This window comes from Pygocentrus nattereri, chromosome 14 (genome assembly GCF_015220715.1).
Source record: "Pygocentrus nattereri isolate fPygNat1 chromosome 14, fPygNat1.pri, whole genome shotgun sequence".
NCBI classification, from domain to species: domain Eukaryota; kingdom Metazoa; phylum Chordata; class Actinopteri; order Characiformes; family Serrasalmidae; genus Pygocentrus; species Pygocentrus nattereri.
In genome coordinates, this window is record NC_051224.1 from 34061205 (window position 1) to 34077282 (window position 16078).

Genomic DNA, 16078 nt, shown 5'->3' on the forward strand with positions numbered 1-16078 from the left:
TGTTTTCCCCTCTGTCTGGTTGAAAGGAGGCATTTCAGAACAAAGTGCACTCCTGAGCTCTGGAAATGTCTCCCACACCCCAAGAAACCTCACCTAGAGCTGCCTTACAAAGCTTTAAATGCCTTTTGAAGTGCCCGTGTGTCACATTGTGCCACCACTTCTGGAAGATCCCCTTCACAAACATATGCATGCCAACTCTGATCATCCAGCCATGTTTGGAATAAGCTCCAAACCAATGAGTGGCATACAGGCTTGCAAAAGTCTTTAAAGTGATAGTTTTAGACAAAAAACAATGGCCACCACTGCCCACTTACTTTTACATTGGCATGGATGTTAAGCAGTACATCCACTAGAAGTAGTCCAGAGTAAAAAGGTTCTGGCAACAAGAAACATGGTGATGGTGGAGGAGGTCGTAATAATGTGCCAATGTGGACAGACAATTATTTCGGTTATATTACCAATGAAAGAAATTGTCATTGTGTTTTGCATGAACTATTGGCTACACTGCCCCTAAGGCCCCCAGTGGTACTGATCCATTTCGTCCATACCCCATCTGTATAAGCTTTCAGAGAACGAAAAGAAATATGGACAAAATTAATGTAGAGAACAGACATAAGGTTCCGTCCATATCCTTGTCCATATTTAACTCTGAGCATCAACAAAACTTAAGCCTTTCAGGACTAATAAAATAAATGTACATAAGTCTTATATAGGCTAATTTCATCAGTTGTCGTAAAGGCTGTTTTAGTCCATTCTGATGTCATTTCACCTCTGCCAGTGTTATGACAATTGACACTTGCTGGAATAAGCCTTTAGAAATACCTATGTAGGTTTATATCTTTTGTCATGAAAGGCTTATGCAGGTGTTACCTTATAAATGCTGCCTTTAAGTAAATTATTATCGAGTTAACTATAAAAATTTACCCTTCACCAAAACATAGTTAATCAGCCAAGACTTTTCATTTTCTGAAGCTATCTTGCACTAGAGCTTCATAGCTAACCAGTAAAGAAAGCTTATAGCCTACCAATTAGCATCATGCAATTGTTGAGTTGTAAAGTAATCTCATACAGACTTGCTTATTTAGTTCCTGACAAAATGTATAATTCAGGCTTCAAAATGCTTTTTCTTCATTGTGCAATGTGCTATTGCTTTAGAGTGGGATTATGAGGACCCGTCCCACCCAAGTGGTGATGTCATCTCCCATCTATGCTCTCGCTCAGTACCTAAGCAGCAGGTCTCTGAACAGTGGGCGGATGAGTTTGCTTTACAGTCATGGTCCAGCACAGAATGGCCTGCTGTTATTCTGAGAGCTATAAAATATTTGGTTTCCTCCTGGCAGTGGCTGGCGATAGAGCTGCATGTTTTTTGCACTATTTTCACGGGTCAGAGTTGTAGCGCCTATGTGGGAATAGTACTTTGGGACTAATCACACCTATTGTTTCAATACAGCATTTATTCAAAACATTTGGTCCCACCAGAAATGAATTGTGGAATGGTGAGAATGTTGAAGGCTAGTATCACTTTAGCAACCACCTGGAAAAGCATAGCAACATGTTTTCATGAATGTTTATGGCCATTTTAATAATGCCTTATGAATGCAATGAATGTGTCTATAGTTTCTTTCAAATATAGTATTCAAACAAAGTGTGACCCGTGTGTAATACCTAGTGGCATCATTCAGTCAGAGAACATGTGTAATTGGGGTGCCCCAGGGGTTCTTAGAGTCTACACCCCCATGTGCAGTCCTGCTCCACATGTTCTTTTCCCAGCAGTGCTGCTGAGACGCTCTGAGCCCCCGCTACCTGAGACTGTAATCTCCTGTTTGTGTGAGCAGGTGGCCTGGGAGATAGTAGAGACCCCATCTGCTTCCACCATAAGCCCTTCCAAACCTTCTGTACTGTACCTAGTCCTGCATCCTCTACACAAAGGGACTGCCTCAACACCACTGCTACCTCTAACCTAGCTCACTTTTATCCATATAAAGTGACTAATCAAACAAAACATCTAGATCTCACAAAACCCAACACCTTCCACACAGAAACGGGCCTAACCCAACACTACTTCTACATCTCTTTCTGCCCAAGGTCTTCCACACAAAGGGCCCATCTCAGTACTTTAGTTTCATCTTATTAAACCCAACATCTTCCACTCACATGGCCAAGCCAAGCATTTTGCATATAAAGAATCTAATTCAACACTCATACATCTTCCACATCTTACCCAACTCAGGGTTATCCAACCAAATAACTTTGCTCAACAATACTTAATGTCATCAAAACATATGTCTTCCACTCAAATAACCCAACACTACACTACTGCATTTCATCCAGCCCAATAACTTTTTCCCACAATGGGCCTTACCCAACACAACAGTGCATTTCACCAGACCCAACACCTTTCACAGGAATGGCCTAATCCAATTGTACCACTTTATATCGCCACACCAAATACTTTCCACACAAATGGCCCAACAGTCTCACCAAAGTTGAAACCTTCCACTGAAAACAGCCTAACCTAGCAGTACCATTACATCTCACCAAATCAAACATCTTCCACAGAAATGGGCTAATCCAACTGTACAGCTATGTCTCACCAAAATCAACACCTTCCACACATAAGGTCTATCCCAACACTATTTCTACCTTCACCTACACCATCTACATCTCACTCAGCCCAAGGTTTGCCATACAAATGACTTTGCTCAGCAATACATAATGTCACCCAAATGTCTTTCACTCAAATGACCTAACCCTACAATACTGAACTTTATCCAGCCCAATTGGCATAACCCATGACTACCGATCATTTCACTAAACCCAGCATCTTGAATGGGCTAACTCAACAATACCAAACCTAGCATCTTCCACAGGAATGGCCAAACCCAACAATATTATTAGGTCTCACAAAACCCATCTTCCTCACAAATGGCCTAGTCTAACAGTACTACTACATCTCACCAAACCCAATACTTTCTGCAGAAAATGGCCTAATCCAACTGTACTGGTACGTCTTACCAAACCCAATATCTTCCACACAAAGGATCTATACCAACACTATTTCTACATTTCGCCGTACCCAACATCTCCCACACAAAGGGCCTATCGCAGCACTACTTCTGCATTTCACCAAGTCTGGCACATTCCACTCAAAGGGCCTAACCCAACAGTTCTGTTCTCCTTCAATGGCTCAGCAACTCCCTTACAAAGGGCCTAACCCAACACTTCAGCTGCCCCTCCTGTTTGCTGCCTGTGAGGCACTGGGCATGTCTAGACCTGTGGAGTGGACCCAGGAGAATCACAGCCCTGAAGCTTGCTGATCTCCCAGCTACGGTGTTTATTAATGCCACTGGAGCGTGTCCTGATACACTGAAATTAAATGGGCTACTGTAAATATGATGTTTGCACTGCATATAGACACATTTCTGAATTTGTAAGTAATGCTGTAACATTTAAGTCTTTGGGCTTGAATACTATAAAAACAGCTAATAATTTGTTTATGAATTTAGCTCATTTTTGTTGTTATTATTATTGTTATTATTATTATTTTTATTACTACACCCTGAAGCTGCAGAAGCAATAATTTATTCCTGATTGGGAGTGGTGTTTCAGAGTGAGTCGGATCCATGCTGCCAGTCTGAGGGCTTGTAATGTGTAGATCAATGTGACCGCGGAGGGAAGCGGGATCAATGACGGTTGAGTTATTGCAGTATTTGGCTACTGATTTTTTTCGAGAGATGTTTTCCCAGGAAAGTCAATACCCTCAGGCTCGTCTCACTCTTTTCTGCCCGCTTCCCTCCCTGCAGCATACACCTGGGGGGATATGGCCTCCAGAGATGGGGAGGGGGGATTGGAGATTAGGAGGGGTTAGACGGGTAGAGGAAGGGGAGAGAGGGATAAAGAGAGAGAGGAAGAATAGTGGATTAGAGAGTGAGAGAGGTGTGAGATAGGAAATAAGAGGGATGATAAGAGGACTGATGAGGGCTAGCGATGATGTATCATAATGATGTTACTTAAAGACAAAAGCAGTGTCTTCAAAGGGACTACAGTGCACTCTCAAAGTAAAACATTATACAATCATACTTTATCGTATCAGATTTGTCCAGTTGGGTGAACTAATGGTCCATTTACGTAAACTCTGGATCTCCAAAAATTGTCATTGAGGAGCCAAATGTCCATAACATCTGCAAATATTGGTCGCTAAGCATTCTTAGACTATTGAGATCAGTTCATGTTTTCATATACATTACTCTTATGCAGATTGGCTTACAATATTTTGCCCAAGGACTCATATTGATGCAGCTTGGTCTGCTAGCCTGAACAGGGGTCTTCTGTATGACAGGAGAGGCTACTACTCACTATGCTACACCAATCATCAAATGTTGTAAAGACATACAAACTGAAAAAACAGATCTACAAGGTTTTCTCTTGATACTACTGTATGTTATTGGCCTACACAAGAAAACACTTGATAGATGGACACTCTGACCAAAATCAAACAAGTGAGCATTGCTGAATCTGTCGTATACAAGCCTACACACATTGTACAGTGGTTCCAAATAGTCCTGCTAGATTTTCCAGTTTAAAGACCCCTTTTCGATGATGTTGAAAGTGGAGGAGAGGGTCTTGAAAAACTACAAGTGCTCTGAAGTCAGCCAAATGTCGTAAATGTAAATGTAAATGTGGTGGATGAATGAAGGTGGGCTGTTTTAAATTTTTACTAGTACAGAAGAAATTCAGATAGCTAACATCACTGTTAGGAGGTTGGTTATCGCATATATCACTTTTTTTAACCCAGTGTTTTAGTTTAGCCGTAGCCAGTTCCCACCCACAGGATGCTAACAAGCTGAGAGGATAAAGGCTAGCATGTGCAGTTGCTAAAGTGTAGTGGGTAACACCTCTGCCTTCTACACTGGTTCAATCCCCCACCTGGGTAAGCACCTTACACTACACCAATAAGAGACCTTAGGCAAGACTCCTAACACTACCTTCGCCTACCTGTATAAAAATGATCAAATTGTAAGTTGCTCTGGATAAGAGCGTCTGCCAAATGCTGTAAATGTAAATGTGCTTCCTCTGTCTTTTCAACCTGCCACAAACACACATTGGACAGCTCAGCATACTTGGAGGACAATGCTAACTGCTAATTCTTTTACACCAGCTAATGGTGCTGAGTGATGGGAGAAAGTGAGGCCAATATACAATCAACTCTGGGCCACGATTGGCTGTGGCCTTGCCAGCGATATCCCAATGATAAGACCAACACTTACAGCCAGATTTGACTTTTTCCAGCACAAATTATGCCATGTTCCCAGTATTATAGTCTGATTTCTCACTCACTGATACACATATCTGATCTCTGTCCTCAAATGCTACCGTCTGATCTCCCCACTTATTCTGTAGTGTTACTTGCTGATCCCTCTGCTTTCTCGTTAACATAGCAACGCTGATCTCCCCACTCATTCTCTGATACAGTAATGGAAGTGTAATCTGCCCGGACGACCATATAAACCTTCTTTGATGCCTTCCTGGGGCCCATTATCGTTACTGAATGACAGATAAAAGGAGGCCGATAAGGAAATAATTTGAATCTGCACAGAAACGCCAATATCATTTGCTAACGTGGTCCTCTCTCTCTTGCTCTATCTCTTTTTCCGCCTTGTGACTTGGAGCCCTTAATTTCCTAATGACCTAAATGTGTGCCTTCCAAAACATGTCAAGCTGGCTTGTTTTCATTTGGAAGCAGTGGGCAGAAAATGAGGCTGAGAGAGGAGCACTGCGGGCTGACGGGAAATTCCCTGGCGAGAAAGACATCGGCGGGTTTTGGATGTACTCTGTCTCTCCGCTCGTTCTGTGAGGCCTGCCTGCTTCAGTATTTAAAAGCTTGCTTCACATTTCGCGTCCAAGAAAATCACACGTTCCTGGAACCGCAATTAAGATGCAGCGATGTACACCGAAGCTCATCCGCTGCCTAAAATATGTATGGAAAGGGTCTAATTTGCTGTGCACAATGACATGCTGTTCTGGAAAATGGTGTAACTGGACCAGATAGTGTTGTATTGTAATATCTCAATGTATATCATTGCTTTTGTAACCTTAAATGTCCAAAACGATAACTAATGTATGTTCAAGAAGTAAAATGAGATGTTCACAGGCCAGCATTTAAAAAATCGTTTTCAAGGTAACACTTTATTGTAGAGAACACATATTAGAGGTATCTGTTGTTCAAAGTGGTTTTGTGTGAAATGGTTCATTGTAGAGAATTTTAATGACTTAGAATTACTAAAGATTATGGATAGTGTCACATGACTTCTGAGGTTTATTGCACTGGAGGTTATAAGAGTTCAATAAGTAATATATTCTATATTCTAAAGTATTCCAAAGAGTTGTAGTAAGCAAGTAAGTAAAGACTAAAAAGCAATTAACAACTTTAATAAGTCGTGAACTTTAATTATGCATCACAAGTACATAAAATACATAAAATTATTATTTACTTAAGAGTTGACTGATTGGAAGCATGTTTAGCACTTATTGGCATGTAATTGCTAATGACTGAACTCTAGAATATGAAACAAATATCAAAGTTGTTACTGACTTATTAAACTTTTATTACTTCTAATGCAATAAACTCCAGAAGTGATCTGACACTATTTAGAACCTTTATGAAGCAAAGTGTTACAGATTGTATACTAAGAAGATACATATTTAGATTACTCAATAATTTGGATAACAAACGCTTAATAAAGTAAGCACAGTTATTACATCTAATTATACAATTATTAGTGATTTCCACATAACAGACATCTAATGACACCCTAAAACAGGTTATAATAAATGATGGTTAATGCATAGCAAATAAACCGTTTAGAAGCATCTACTTACTAAGATTTTATTAAGACCTTATAAATTCCCAATATTGTAAACCTCTTTATAATAAAAGTATCCTTATAAAGGCTTTATGAATGGGTTAAAATTAGTGTATTAATGGTTGCTAATTATCATTAACAATTTTAGTAGTAAAATCAGTCAACTTAGTCAAATAGTAAAAACTTTTTATTTTTGTTTTTACTACAAGACTACCCTTATAAAGTGTCATTATTAAGCAGTTATAACACATAAATTAAACGGTCAAGAGTCTAATGAAGCCGACAAGTGTAATAGTGACAAATGGAGAAGACAAAGTGAGATAAGTAACAACAAGATCTGATGTTTACATGAATGTGAGCTCAATATTTGGCAGACAGGTCTGCAACTGTTGCCCTTTTATTTATGTATTATAACTGCTTAATAATGACATTTTATGAAAGTATTCTTCTAGTAAAATCAAAAATAAAAAGTTTTTGAAACACATATATGGTCTTATATCTGAGAATTAGTTTAAATAAAGAGGGTTTTAGATTCGCACACCTACAGCGATGCACTCTATAGAGCCATGATAAGTCACCGTCCAATCAGACAGACGTCACATTGAGATCATTGTCTACCAAAAAAAAGGCGCCCTATTCCACAGGTGCATTTTATTCAGTCCTTTACCATCAGCAGTACATTTCCATCCACTACTGCTTTTGAAGTAAGATCTATTCACAAAGTACAAGAAAAAAAAAGCATAAACGTGCCATTCTGCTGTCAGTCAAATCACGCGGTGGTCTGTCTGAGAGGACATTAGCATTGCAAAGGAACAGTCCGAGGTAAGACGGGGCCCGGCCGGCCCATTGTAAAGTCGTCTTTCTGTACCGCTCGTACGCACCACGCCTGCGAATGAAGCAGTGTTGAACAAAGCCAGGGCGAAATGCACGCCAAGATAAACCTCATGTTTAACAGAAAGCCTTAACACCGGCTCTTCTTTAAGGCCGACGCCGTGACATTTTCTTATCGCGCTAAACAGTCCTCCATCTGACCTTTCCACTACTTTGAATGGCATCTCGGATTATTCTGATGAATAATCGGCCACTGAAAAGCATCGATTGTATGCCGTGATACTCCAGTGTGGGACGAGCCCAGCCTGATGGACGCTGGCTGAAAGTAAAGGACGTGACAGAGGAATAAAAACTCCGTACCAACTTGGGGAAACATTCATGATGAAAAGGCTATGATACAATGCGATATGATAACAAAGACACCGTGTGATTGATGTGACTCTTCAATAGCATCTCTTGTGCTGTGGTCATCTCCATGTACGGTTTTTATCAGTTGTTTATATTAGCATCGCCCTGTGTTTACATACATGCATAGAGTGCTTGGTATGGTTTTGGGGTTGAAAACCCAGTCTATTTGAGAGATTCTTCCACCATCGGTTTCACTAGTGTTTTTAATTGGCCTTCGTCAACTTGCCAAAGCAATGAAATACTTTCACGTACTTTTGATACTAGAAAATTCAATATGTTATCTCAGTGTCCTGCTATTGGCTCAGGCTGCCATAGGAGCTCGGGAGGCATGGCCATATGAAGGACCATTTAAAAAGGCTTAAAAAAGAGCACTACTCACAGCAGAATCATGGCCTACTCAACTCTAATACCACATTATGTTCAAGCCAACCTTTTTGTGGCTACTCCATCTGTTACACATGACTGTTTCTGTACTTTGTTTCATTGCAGTAACAAAAAAGGGAGACGGACATGCATTATAGTTTCCATTCTAAACCAAATGTTTCAGCCAAAAGGTTTTTGCGTAGCTAGCTAATTAGCTCACTGAAGCTAGTCTAGCCAAGGACAACTAAGTGGCCACTTGTGTAATAAAGATGTTGGTTATGAGGCAAAGTCAGCAACAAATGTGAAAAACAGTATTGAAACTTGAGGTGTGGATTCATTTCTTCTTTTTCTGTTGCAGGCACAAAAACTACTCCCCCTTGTGTAGAACTTTCAGGCTGCTAAACATGAATGAGTGAGTACTTGAGATAAAAGCCAGGTTTATGAGAGATTTTGCATCTAAAAAGGACCAAAGGGAGAAGACCATAGAACAAACAGCTATCAAACATAATTGATGCTATCTTAGCAAGGTCTTAGTAAGAGTCCCTGGTCCTTCTAGTTCCATCCTCCCTTGCTCTCTGAATGGCCACTTACATAACCTGTACATAGTCAGCACAGGCTTGTTAAAATTGTATTTAAACTTCTATTATGCAGACAAAAGCTACCTAAGTGCTAATGCCTGCTAAATAAGAGTGATTGCGTATTTGAGATAAAACCATGAGGTAATATGTATCAAAAAGATATCTTTTGACTTAACCAAAGGTGAGTTCCCTTTATAAGAGGTCCCGTCCTCCTTTACCCTGCAAGTGGCCACATGTACAGGGAGATTCACTTGAAGGAGGTCCCGAGTGTTCTGTGGTAGCTCTCACTAGGACAAAACAATACAAAGGTAGGCACCAGGGAGCCGTCATGACGTTTAACCTCCGTTTGCAACTTCTGGGTGCACAGCCCTATACCCCTTCGTGTGTCTGGTAGAAAACGGAGATCTCATGTCATTGTATGTTGCGTACTTTTTTGGTTCTGATTGTGTCATCCTGATGGGAGTTACGGCACTGTTTTCGGGGCCTCTTTCGAGTGAATCGCCCTACGTACTTTATACGCCCTTTGGAGTTGTGAGGCACCTCATGGTCCTAGCTTTTATCTCAAATACTCTCTCGCTCCTGTTTAGCGAGCAGTAGTGTAACTTGTAGTGTGAGTTTATGTCAGTTTCTTCTTTATGTGGCACCAGCTCCCCCTTTTAGTGAACCTTTAGCCCACTAAACTTGAGTAAGTTGGGGAGTTTGCCTCTAAACGCACTGAAAGTAGAAGGCTATAAAACAAAGAGCTGTAGATCAGCTGTTGAAAGAAGTGTGTTCCACTGTTCCGGAAAGTTCTGCAGTTTACCTGTGTAGACGAAGCGTCCCGGCGCTCCTTTGCAGAACTGTTTGGACTTGTAGGAGAGGGTGACCTCCACGACCCCGGGGATGTGTCTTGGGGGTGTCTGCACTCGTATGGCGTGGGGTGTGATGAGCTAAAAAACATCAGAGAACACGTTCACCACATCCCACTCGATACACATATCGATTAGCCACACCGTCACACCCTCGGGACTCCACTCTGACCCCTCGCTCTGAGAAATCAGCAGTGCTGGTTTATCTCTTACAGAGTTGGATTTACAGTAACAGGGGGACACTGTACATACATGTGTTTGACTTTTGTAGTCAAACGTTGCTATGTGACTAACTTCATAAATATTTATACAAACACTCTTAGGTCCCACTGTATTTTGATGGTCACCTATAACCCCTATAGCTACCTAGACCTATAGATCTCGATACCTGCAGAGTTAGTTATGTTATGATTTGAGGTTAAAGTAAAGTACATGTGAGTGTTGAGCAGATTTAACGGATATTTATAAGTTTTAACAGATATTTATTAGACTGTAAGTTAAATACAAGGTGCACATCTTACAATAAAAAGCTTCCGTACAGGGTTCTTTGCACAATGGCATAGAAAAAACACTTTTCCTTTCATAAAAAAACCTTTCAATAGATGGATCTTTGAAGCAGTGGTTCTCAAACCAATCCTTGAGGCCCCCCAGATAGTCTACACTTTTATGGACCATCTTTCAGGCCCTGAGATCATTCTAAATACTTCAAACATTTGTCCTTTTCTCATTTACAGTGGGTTTTAACTCATGTAAATATTAACCAGGCTAGGGCTACTTAATCGAACAGATGCCCCAATTTTAAAGGGCCAAATTAGTGACTTGTTTGATTTGTGTGTGTGTGTGTGTGTGTGTGTGTGTGTATAAAATGTAAACAACCCACCTCACTCCACACAAGCATGGTGCCAAACACCACCTGTAGGCCATCAAAGAAGTTGTCCCCAATGATGATGACAGTGGCTCCACCAGTCGTCCAGCCTTCACTGGGGCTTATAGCCTTGATGCAGGGAGTGGCTGCTTCGAAAAACAAACAAAACCACAACAAAAATCAGAATTAGCTGCAAAATTAAACACCCAGCCCAACCTAGACCCAGAATACATAACTGAACGCATAGAACTGAATCAGCACAATGTGAACTTTTCAGAAGCCACACAATTTGATGATTTTAACATTCATACCAATGCCATGAACCAACTTACAGGACAAAATTACTTGCACTTTTTTCCCATAACACCAAGTGTTAAGTGGTTTTGAAACTGTACTGAGTCATCTGGCAGTGTTTTCAGCTATTATCAAACTCTTTCTTTTTTCTATTTCAACGTAATTTTTGATGTTACTTCATTTACCAGCATTTTACCCTTCAGCATTTGAGCATTGCAGGGAATAACAGACTAAGTGGGAACGATTTGTAATAACTCTGATGATTGTAAAAGCTCATTTTGGATTCTGCTCGTCAGGCAGCTCAATAAAGCCATTAGGAGATTGTTGAGGGATTTTTCTATTTTTTTTTTTTCGTCTTGTAGTTTATGGTAAAGTCGTCTTTGGAGACAGGCAGGCTGACTGAGTAAGTGACTGGGCCTTGTCTTGGCTGGCTATGGAGGGGAATTGATTGTGGCGCTGGCTGTGGTTAAAAGACTTATGGAGTAACAAGCAGGTTTCCCTGAAACATGAGGCATAGCATTTGAATTCTCACTGATGCAACATTCCACTACAAACACCAACATTCTAGTGTTGTTCTTACACTGCTCCAAAATAAGAAATGATAAGAACACGAATGCATTCTTTAGTAGCAACTGTTGCTCATGATTTATAGGAAATTTGTCCCATTCAACTTAATGAGAAATTCTAGGCAGGTGTTACATATTATTGAGCCTCTATGTTAAAATGTTAAGCCACTGAAATGGACTATGTAGTCAAACATTCTCAGACAAAGAGGTACTGCCACTGGGGTGATACCCCTCATATCACTGGGGTGGTATGTCTGGCTCTCACGGATATGTCTTCAATACCTTTAGTTATGGAATATAATTGGACTTTATTACCTTGCTCACTTGCTCACCTACAATGTTATTGCATTGTGCAAAAGAGACAACGAGAGATTGCTACTGTGAAAAAGGGTTAATAATAACTCTAAATGTAGGACATTTGAGAAAAATAGGTATTTGGTGTGCTACAATTTTTGGGACTTTTGCAAGCATTTGCTAAAGCTTGACCAAACTCATAACAGTTGCTACAAAAGTCCAAATTTGTGGAAGGAGCATGGATAGATCAACTGACAAGTCAAACAAATGAGGGAGAATACTGGAAGAGCATTCTAGAGACTCCCACCAACCACACAAAGCTTTGGCATTCGACTCAGCTTTTGTATTTGTTGATGTAATTCTTCCAGGATAGTCATTTTTTATATTGAACACTGTACATCTGCACTAGCTGCACACTTCTCCCACATGTCAGAGTTTGGAAACCCTTGGTGTGAGCTTGGTGGGTATTATTGTGTAATGGATGACTTTTCAAGTTTTACCGAAGTAAACTTCACTGCAAACCGGGGAATTCCAACATGCGGATAAATGAATTGAACAAAGCAGAGATGAACACGGAGATTGCTTTAGGGTCACCTGTTGGGGACTTTAAAGGAGGCTGGAGCAGCTGTTTACTTTGTGCCACTGCTCTTCAAAACATCCCTGTGCGTGGAAGATGAAAGCTAGCTGTGGGCCGCCATTAGTAGCTTCCTTTTGTGTGCTAGACTTCAGGGACACACTACAGAGCCTTATCTGTGCTTGAATAATGGAACCAATTCTCCTTTAGCAGGGAATATGGCTTTATAGTTGGGCCTTGCAGCGTAGGTGATTCCACAGGGCCTGTGCAGAACCCGTGTGCAAGAGACTGTGTTAGCATTCGCTCTCTTCAATCCTTCAGGACCACAACACCACACAGTGTAGCATCTTGCCTGTTTCAAAGCACTTGAATGAACTCATCAAAGACTTGATAATTAGCTGAACAGGTTGAATCAGGAAAACCACTAATCTGTGACATCCCCTAGACTTCTAGGACCAAAGTTTAGTATGGTATGCTAATCAGTAGGTCTGATGTCTTGTACACAGGTTGCAGAACAGTGGGAGAGTTTTACATGCTCACATCAAAGCTAAATGTAGGCTGCTTGTTATGTTTGGCTACACAGGTGTAATATACCTGAATTGGACAGAGCTAATTGTCTCACTGGAATCTGAAATTCCACATTCTCTTTGGAGCAGTGCTACTTCTCAAGTCATTCTCAAATATTGGGCCAACTATTTGGACCATTTTGTTCATGAAACTTCTACTAGTTTGTTCCATTGCCTGGTGCTGTATTGTTTTGTATACTGATCAGTTTTCATCAACTTTGGACAAGAATAATTCTTTCGATAAAATGTTAGGTTCTGTTGCGAGTTTTCTAGTAAATGAATATTACATTAGAGTAAAGGAGTGACACGTCACATTAGTTAAGGCTATAATTAGAGGTCTTAACCCCAACCTGTGGGGAGCCAGGTTTGAGTCAGTCTTTTACATGAAACATCAGGTCTGGGTCAGACTTGACCTGTTTTCTAAGTCAGAGATTTTGGTAGTGGATCTTATTATGCATAGTAAATAAGTGGATGCAGCCATTCCACTGCAGATATTAACCAATAGCAAATGTCAGTTCTGAGTTTTCTATTAACCAATTTTTGAAAATGTGCATTAAAAAAGCCTGAAAAGTGGTACATATGACAAAAAGGGTATTTGCACTTGGTTGAGGTGTTCATCAGTGGGTCTATAGATATCAAAGGGTGATATAAACAGAATTTTAGAATAATAGATGAAGAACCAGGAAGAGAAACCACATGTTTGGCACTACATTCTATCAGAACTGTTTATATTTGCATTTGCAGGGATTTGGTGGGCAGTGGCAAGGTGGGACACCAACTTCAGCCCTCAAAATGTTACATCAACACAAGTGCTTTCTTTAGGTTTACTTGTCTTGGCAACTACATTCATTAAATACAGTCAACTGGCCGTTCCTCCCATGGCCTATGAACTATGAGGTCTACAGCCATGTAAACTAAAAGAAAAAAAAAAACATGGTGCTTTAAGTTGACATGATTCAAATGTGTCAAGTTGTTACACTTGAATAAAATGTATTTTATGAATTGCCAAGACAAGCAAACCTAAAGAAAGCACATGTGTTGATGTAACATTTCTTTTATGTTTGACCACCTTATACACAAAGCAAAGCATTGCAAGCAGCCATGGTATGATGTAACTGTATGATGTGCTAGTTTGCTCTTGCAAATCTGGAAGTGGTCAGATCCTACTGGACAATGAATGCTGGGTCTTACCTTCAGAGGGGTCCAGGCGGCGAGCCCGTCTGCCATGTTTGGAGTTGTTGTGAACAAACATATTGTCTGACACGGCCAGCACGTGGCCATCTACATTCACCGTAGTGGAAATCACCACCTGGGAGACGTTCATATTTAGTAAATACATTCAAGAAATAAAATCGATTCAATTCACTGTTTATTTCAGTAGCTGGTTATGTTCTCACCTGAAAGCGCCTCATGTCTCTGGGGTTCCCTGCATTTTTCAGACAGTTCTGATTACACTTGAGGAAGAACTTCAGGAAGAATCTGGAAAAAACAAGCAACAAGAAGAAATGCGTGGTCAGTGTCACAGTTAGGTCATTTGTGCATATTAAGAATGAAATTGTTTAGAAGCTTCTGGAACCCTGAGAAGAAAACATATAGAGACAGAACCCTGTCCAGTGCAGGTCCACCTTGTTTGTGTCCCATAAAGATAGTAATCCATCTAATCATACACAATTTCATCCTCTAGCCATTCATTAATCGTCAGTTGTTCACCACAGAGATGCTCTTAGCTGGATATTTCTGTGGTGGACCACTCAACCTATCAGTAACACTTGCCCCTACAATGCCATTAACACTGCTGTGCTACAAGTTGTCCACCCCCCACATATATGGTCAGCAATGGTCCTGTGGTTGAAAGTAGGCCAAGGATGAATGCTGTACATTGCAGCTAACATTGTGCAGCAATATTATGTAACTTTATGACTATATGGTGGGCTTCATAAAGTGGACCTCATACAAGTAGAAGCACGGGGGGGTCAAATGCTTGAAGCAGTATGTTGTTCAGGGATGTTAAGAGTCTCATGTGTTTCTGGCTTGGATGTACAGTTCTTAGACACTGGAAGAGTCTTCAAATCTGGATCTAGAACCCAGTCTTGGATTTTGCATAAGTATGACCAATCAGTTACATGAACAGTCCAACTGACTGCCAGTGAATAAAAATAAGAACCTGGAAGCTGGATTCAGGGTCCATTTGAAGATCTCTGGCATTGAGCTTTTAAACATGGAGGTTCTTTAAACTTTAAGGTTTTAAGGTTCTTCACATCCGTATCTCTCCTTTACAACAATGTCCTTAATGTCCAGTCCTTAATACCTCCCCAGCTCCTAACACACTGGGATAAAGCAACAATGTGGATCATCTAGGGGTGCCCTGACCAAGTTCTTCCGCTTCCAATGACCACTGAATGCTTGACCACTTAGCTCACTGTATTAAATCCTCAGAGAATAGATGAACGGCTGAATGGATCAATGGATGTTTCATAGAAATACTCCAAAATTACTTGGACTAAAATGGTCACAGATGCATATTTCAAAGTTCTAAATGTTGTTTTTTTTCCTTCTGTTGTTGTGAAATTCCACCTAATTAGTGACAAGCCTTGATCCTGACGCTGAATTCTCACTCTGCCTGCTTGATGCGCTCTGATTTCCACTGCGCTATCGATCCTGGACGAATATCGATGAGGATGAGCAGTGATAACGCTGCCTGGGCAGCTGCTAGTTGGACTATGATACAAAATAGATCACGGTCTAAATGCATTAGCCTTTGCCTGCTAATCTCTGCGTATCCATCTCCAGGACCATAAGCAGATCCCTCCCCAACTGTGCCCCCTCCCCCCGCCCCACCATTTTGATGGAGCGCTTTCGTTTTAATTGTCACATTATCGCAATAATAATCCAGGCCGTTAACAACCGCCAAGGTTGCAGGCAGCCATGTCACATTAACCAGAGGATAACCTCATCGATGGACCCCTCCCTGCCCCCTTCTTCCATTGGGGAATGGAGAAAGAGAGAGAGAGGGAGGGAATCGGGGTGT

At 40.8% G+C, this 16078-nt stretch overlaps 1 protein-coding gene across 3 annotated transcripts in view; it reads right to left on the reverse strand.

Moving 5' to 3' along the window:
* LOC108432419 (transcription factor COE3) overlaps nt 1-16078 on the reverse strand; it is a 179908-nt gene that overhangs the window by 51287 nt on the left and 112543 nt on the right. For 2 of the 3 annotated variants that reach the window (XM_017706224.2, XM_017706222.2), the window contains exons 7-10: nt 14448-14529; nt 14242-14359; nt 10772-10905; nt 9846-9972 (exon numbers count right to left, since the gene is read on the reverse strand). In XM_017706224.2, the coding sequence (XP_017561713.1) occupies nt 9846-9972; nt 10772-10905; nt 14242-14359; nt 14448-14529 (461 nt within the window). The remainder of the gene's footprint in view (nt 1-9845; nt 9973-10771; nt 10906-14241; nt 14360-14447; nt 14530-16078) is intronic. The other variant, XM_017706223.1, reaches the window with a different exon arrangement.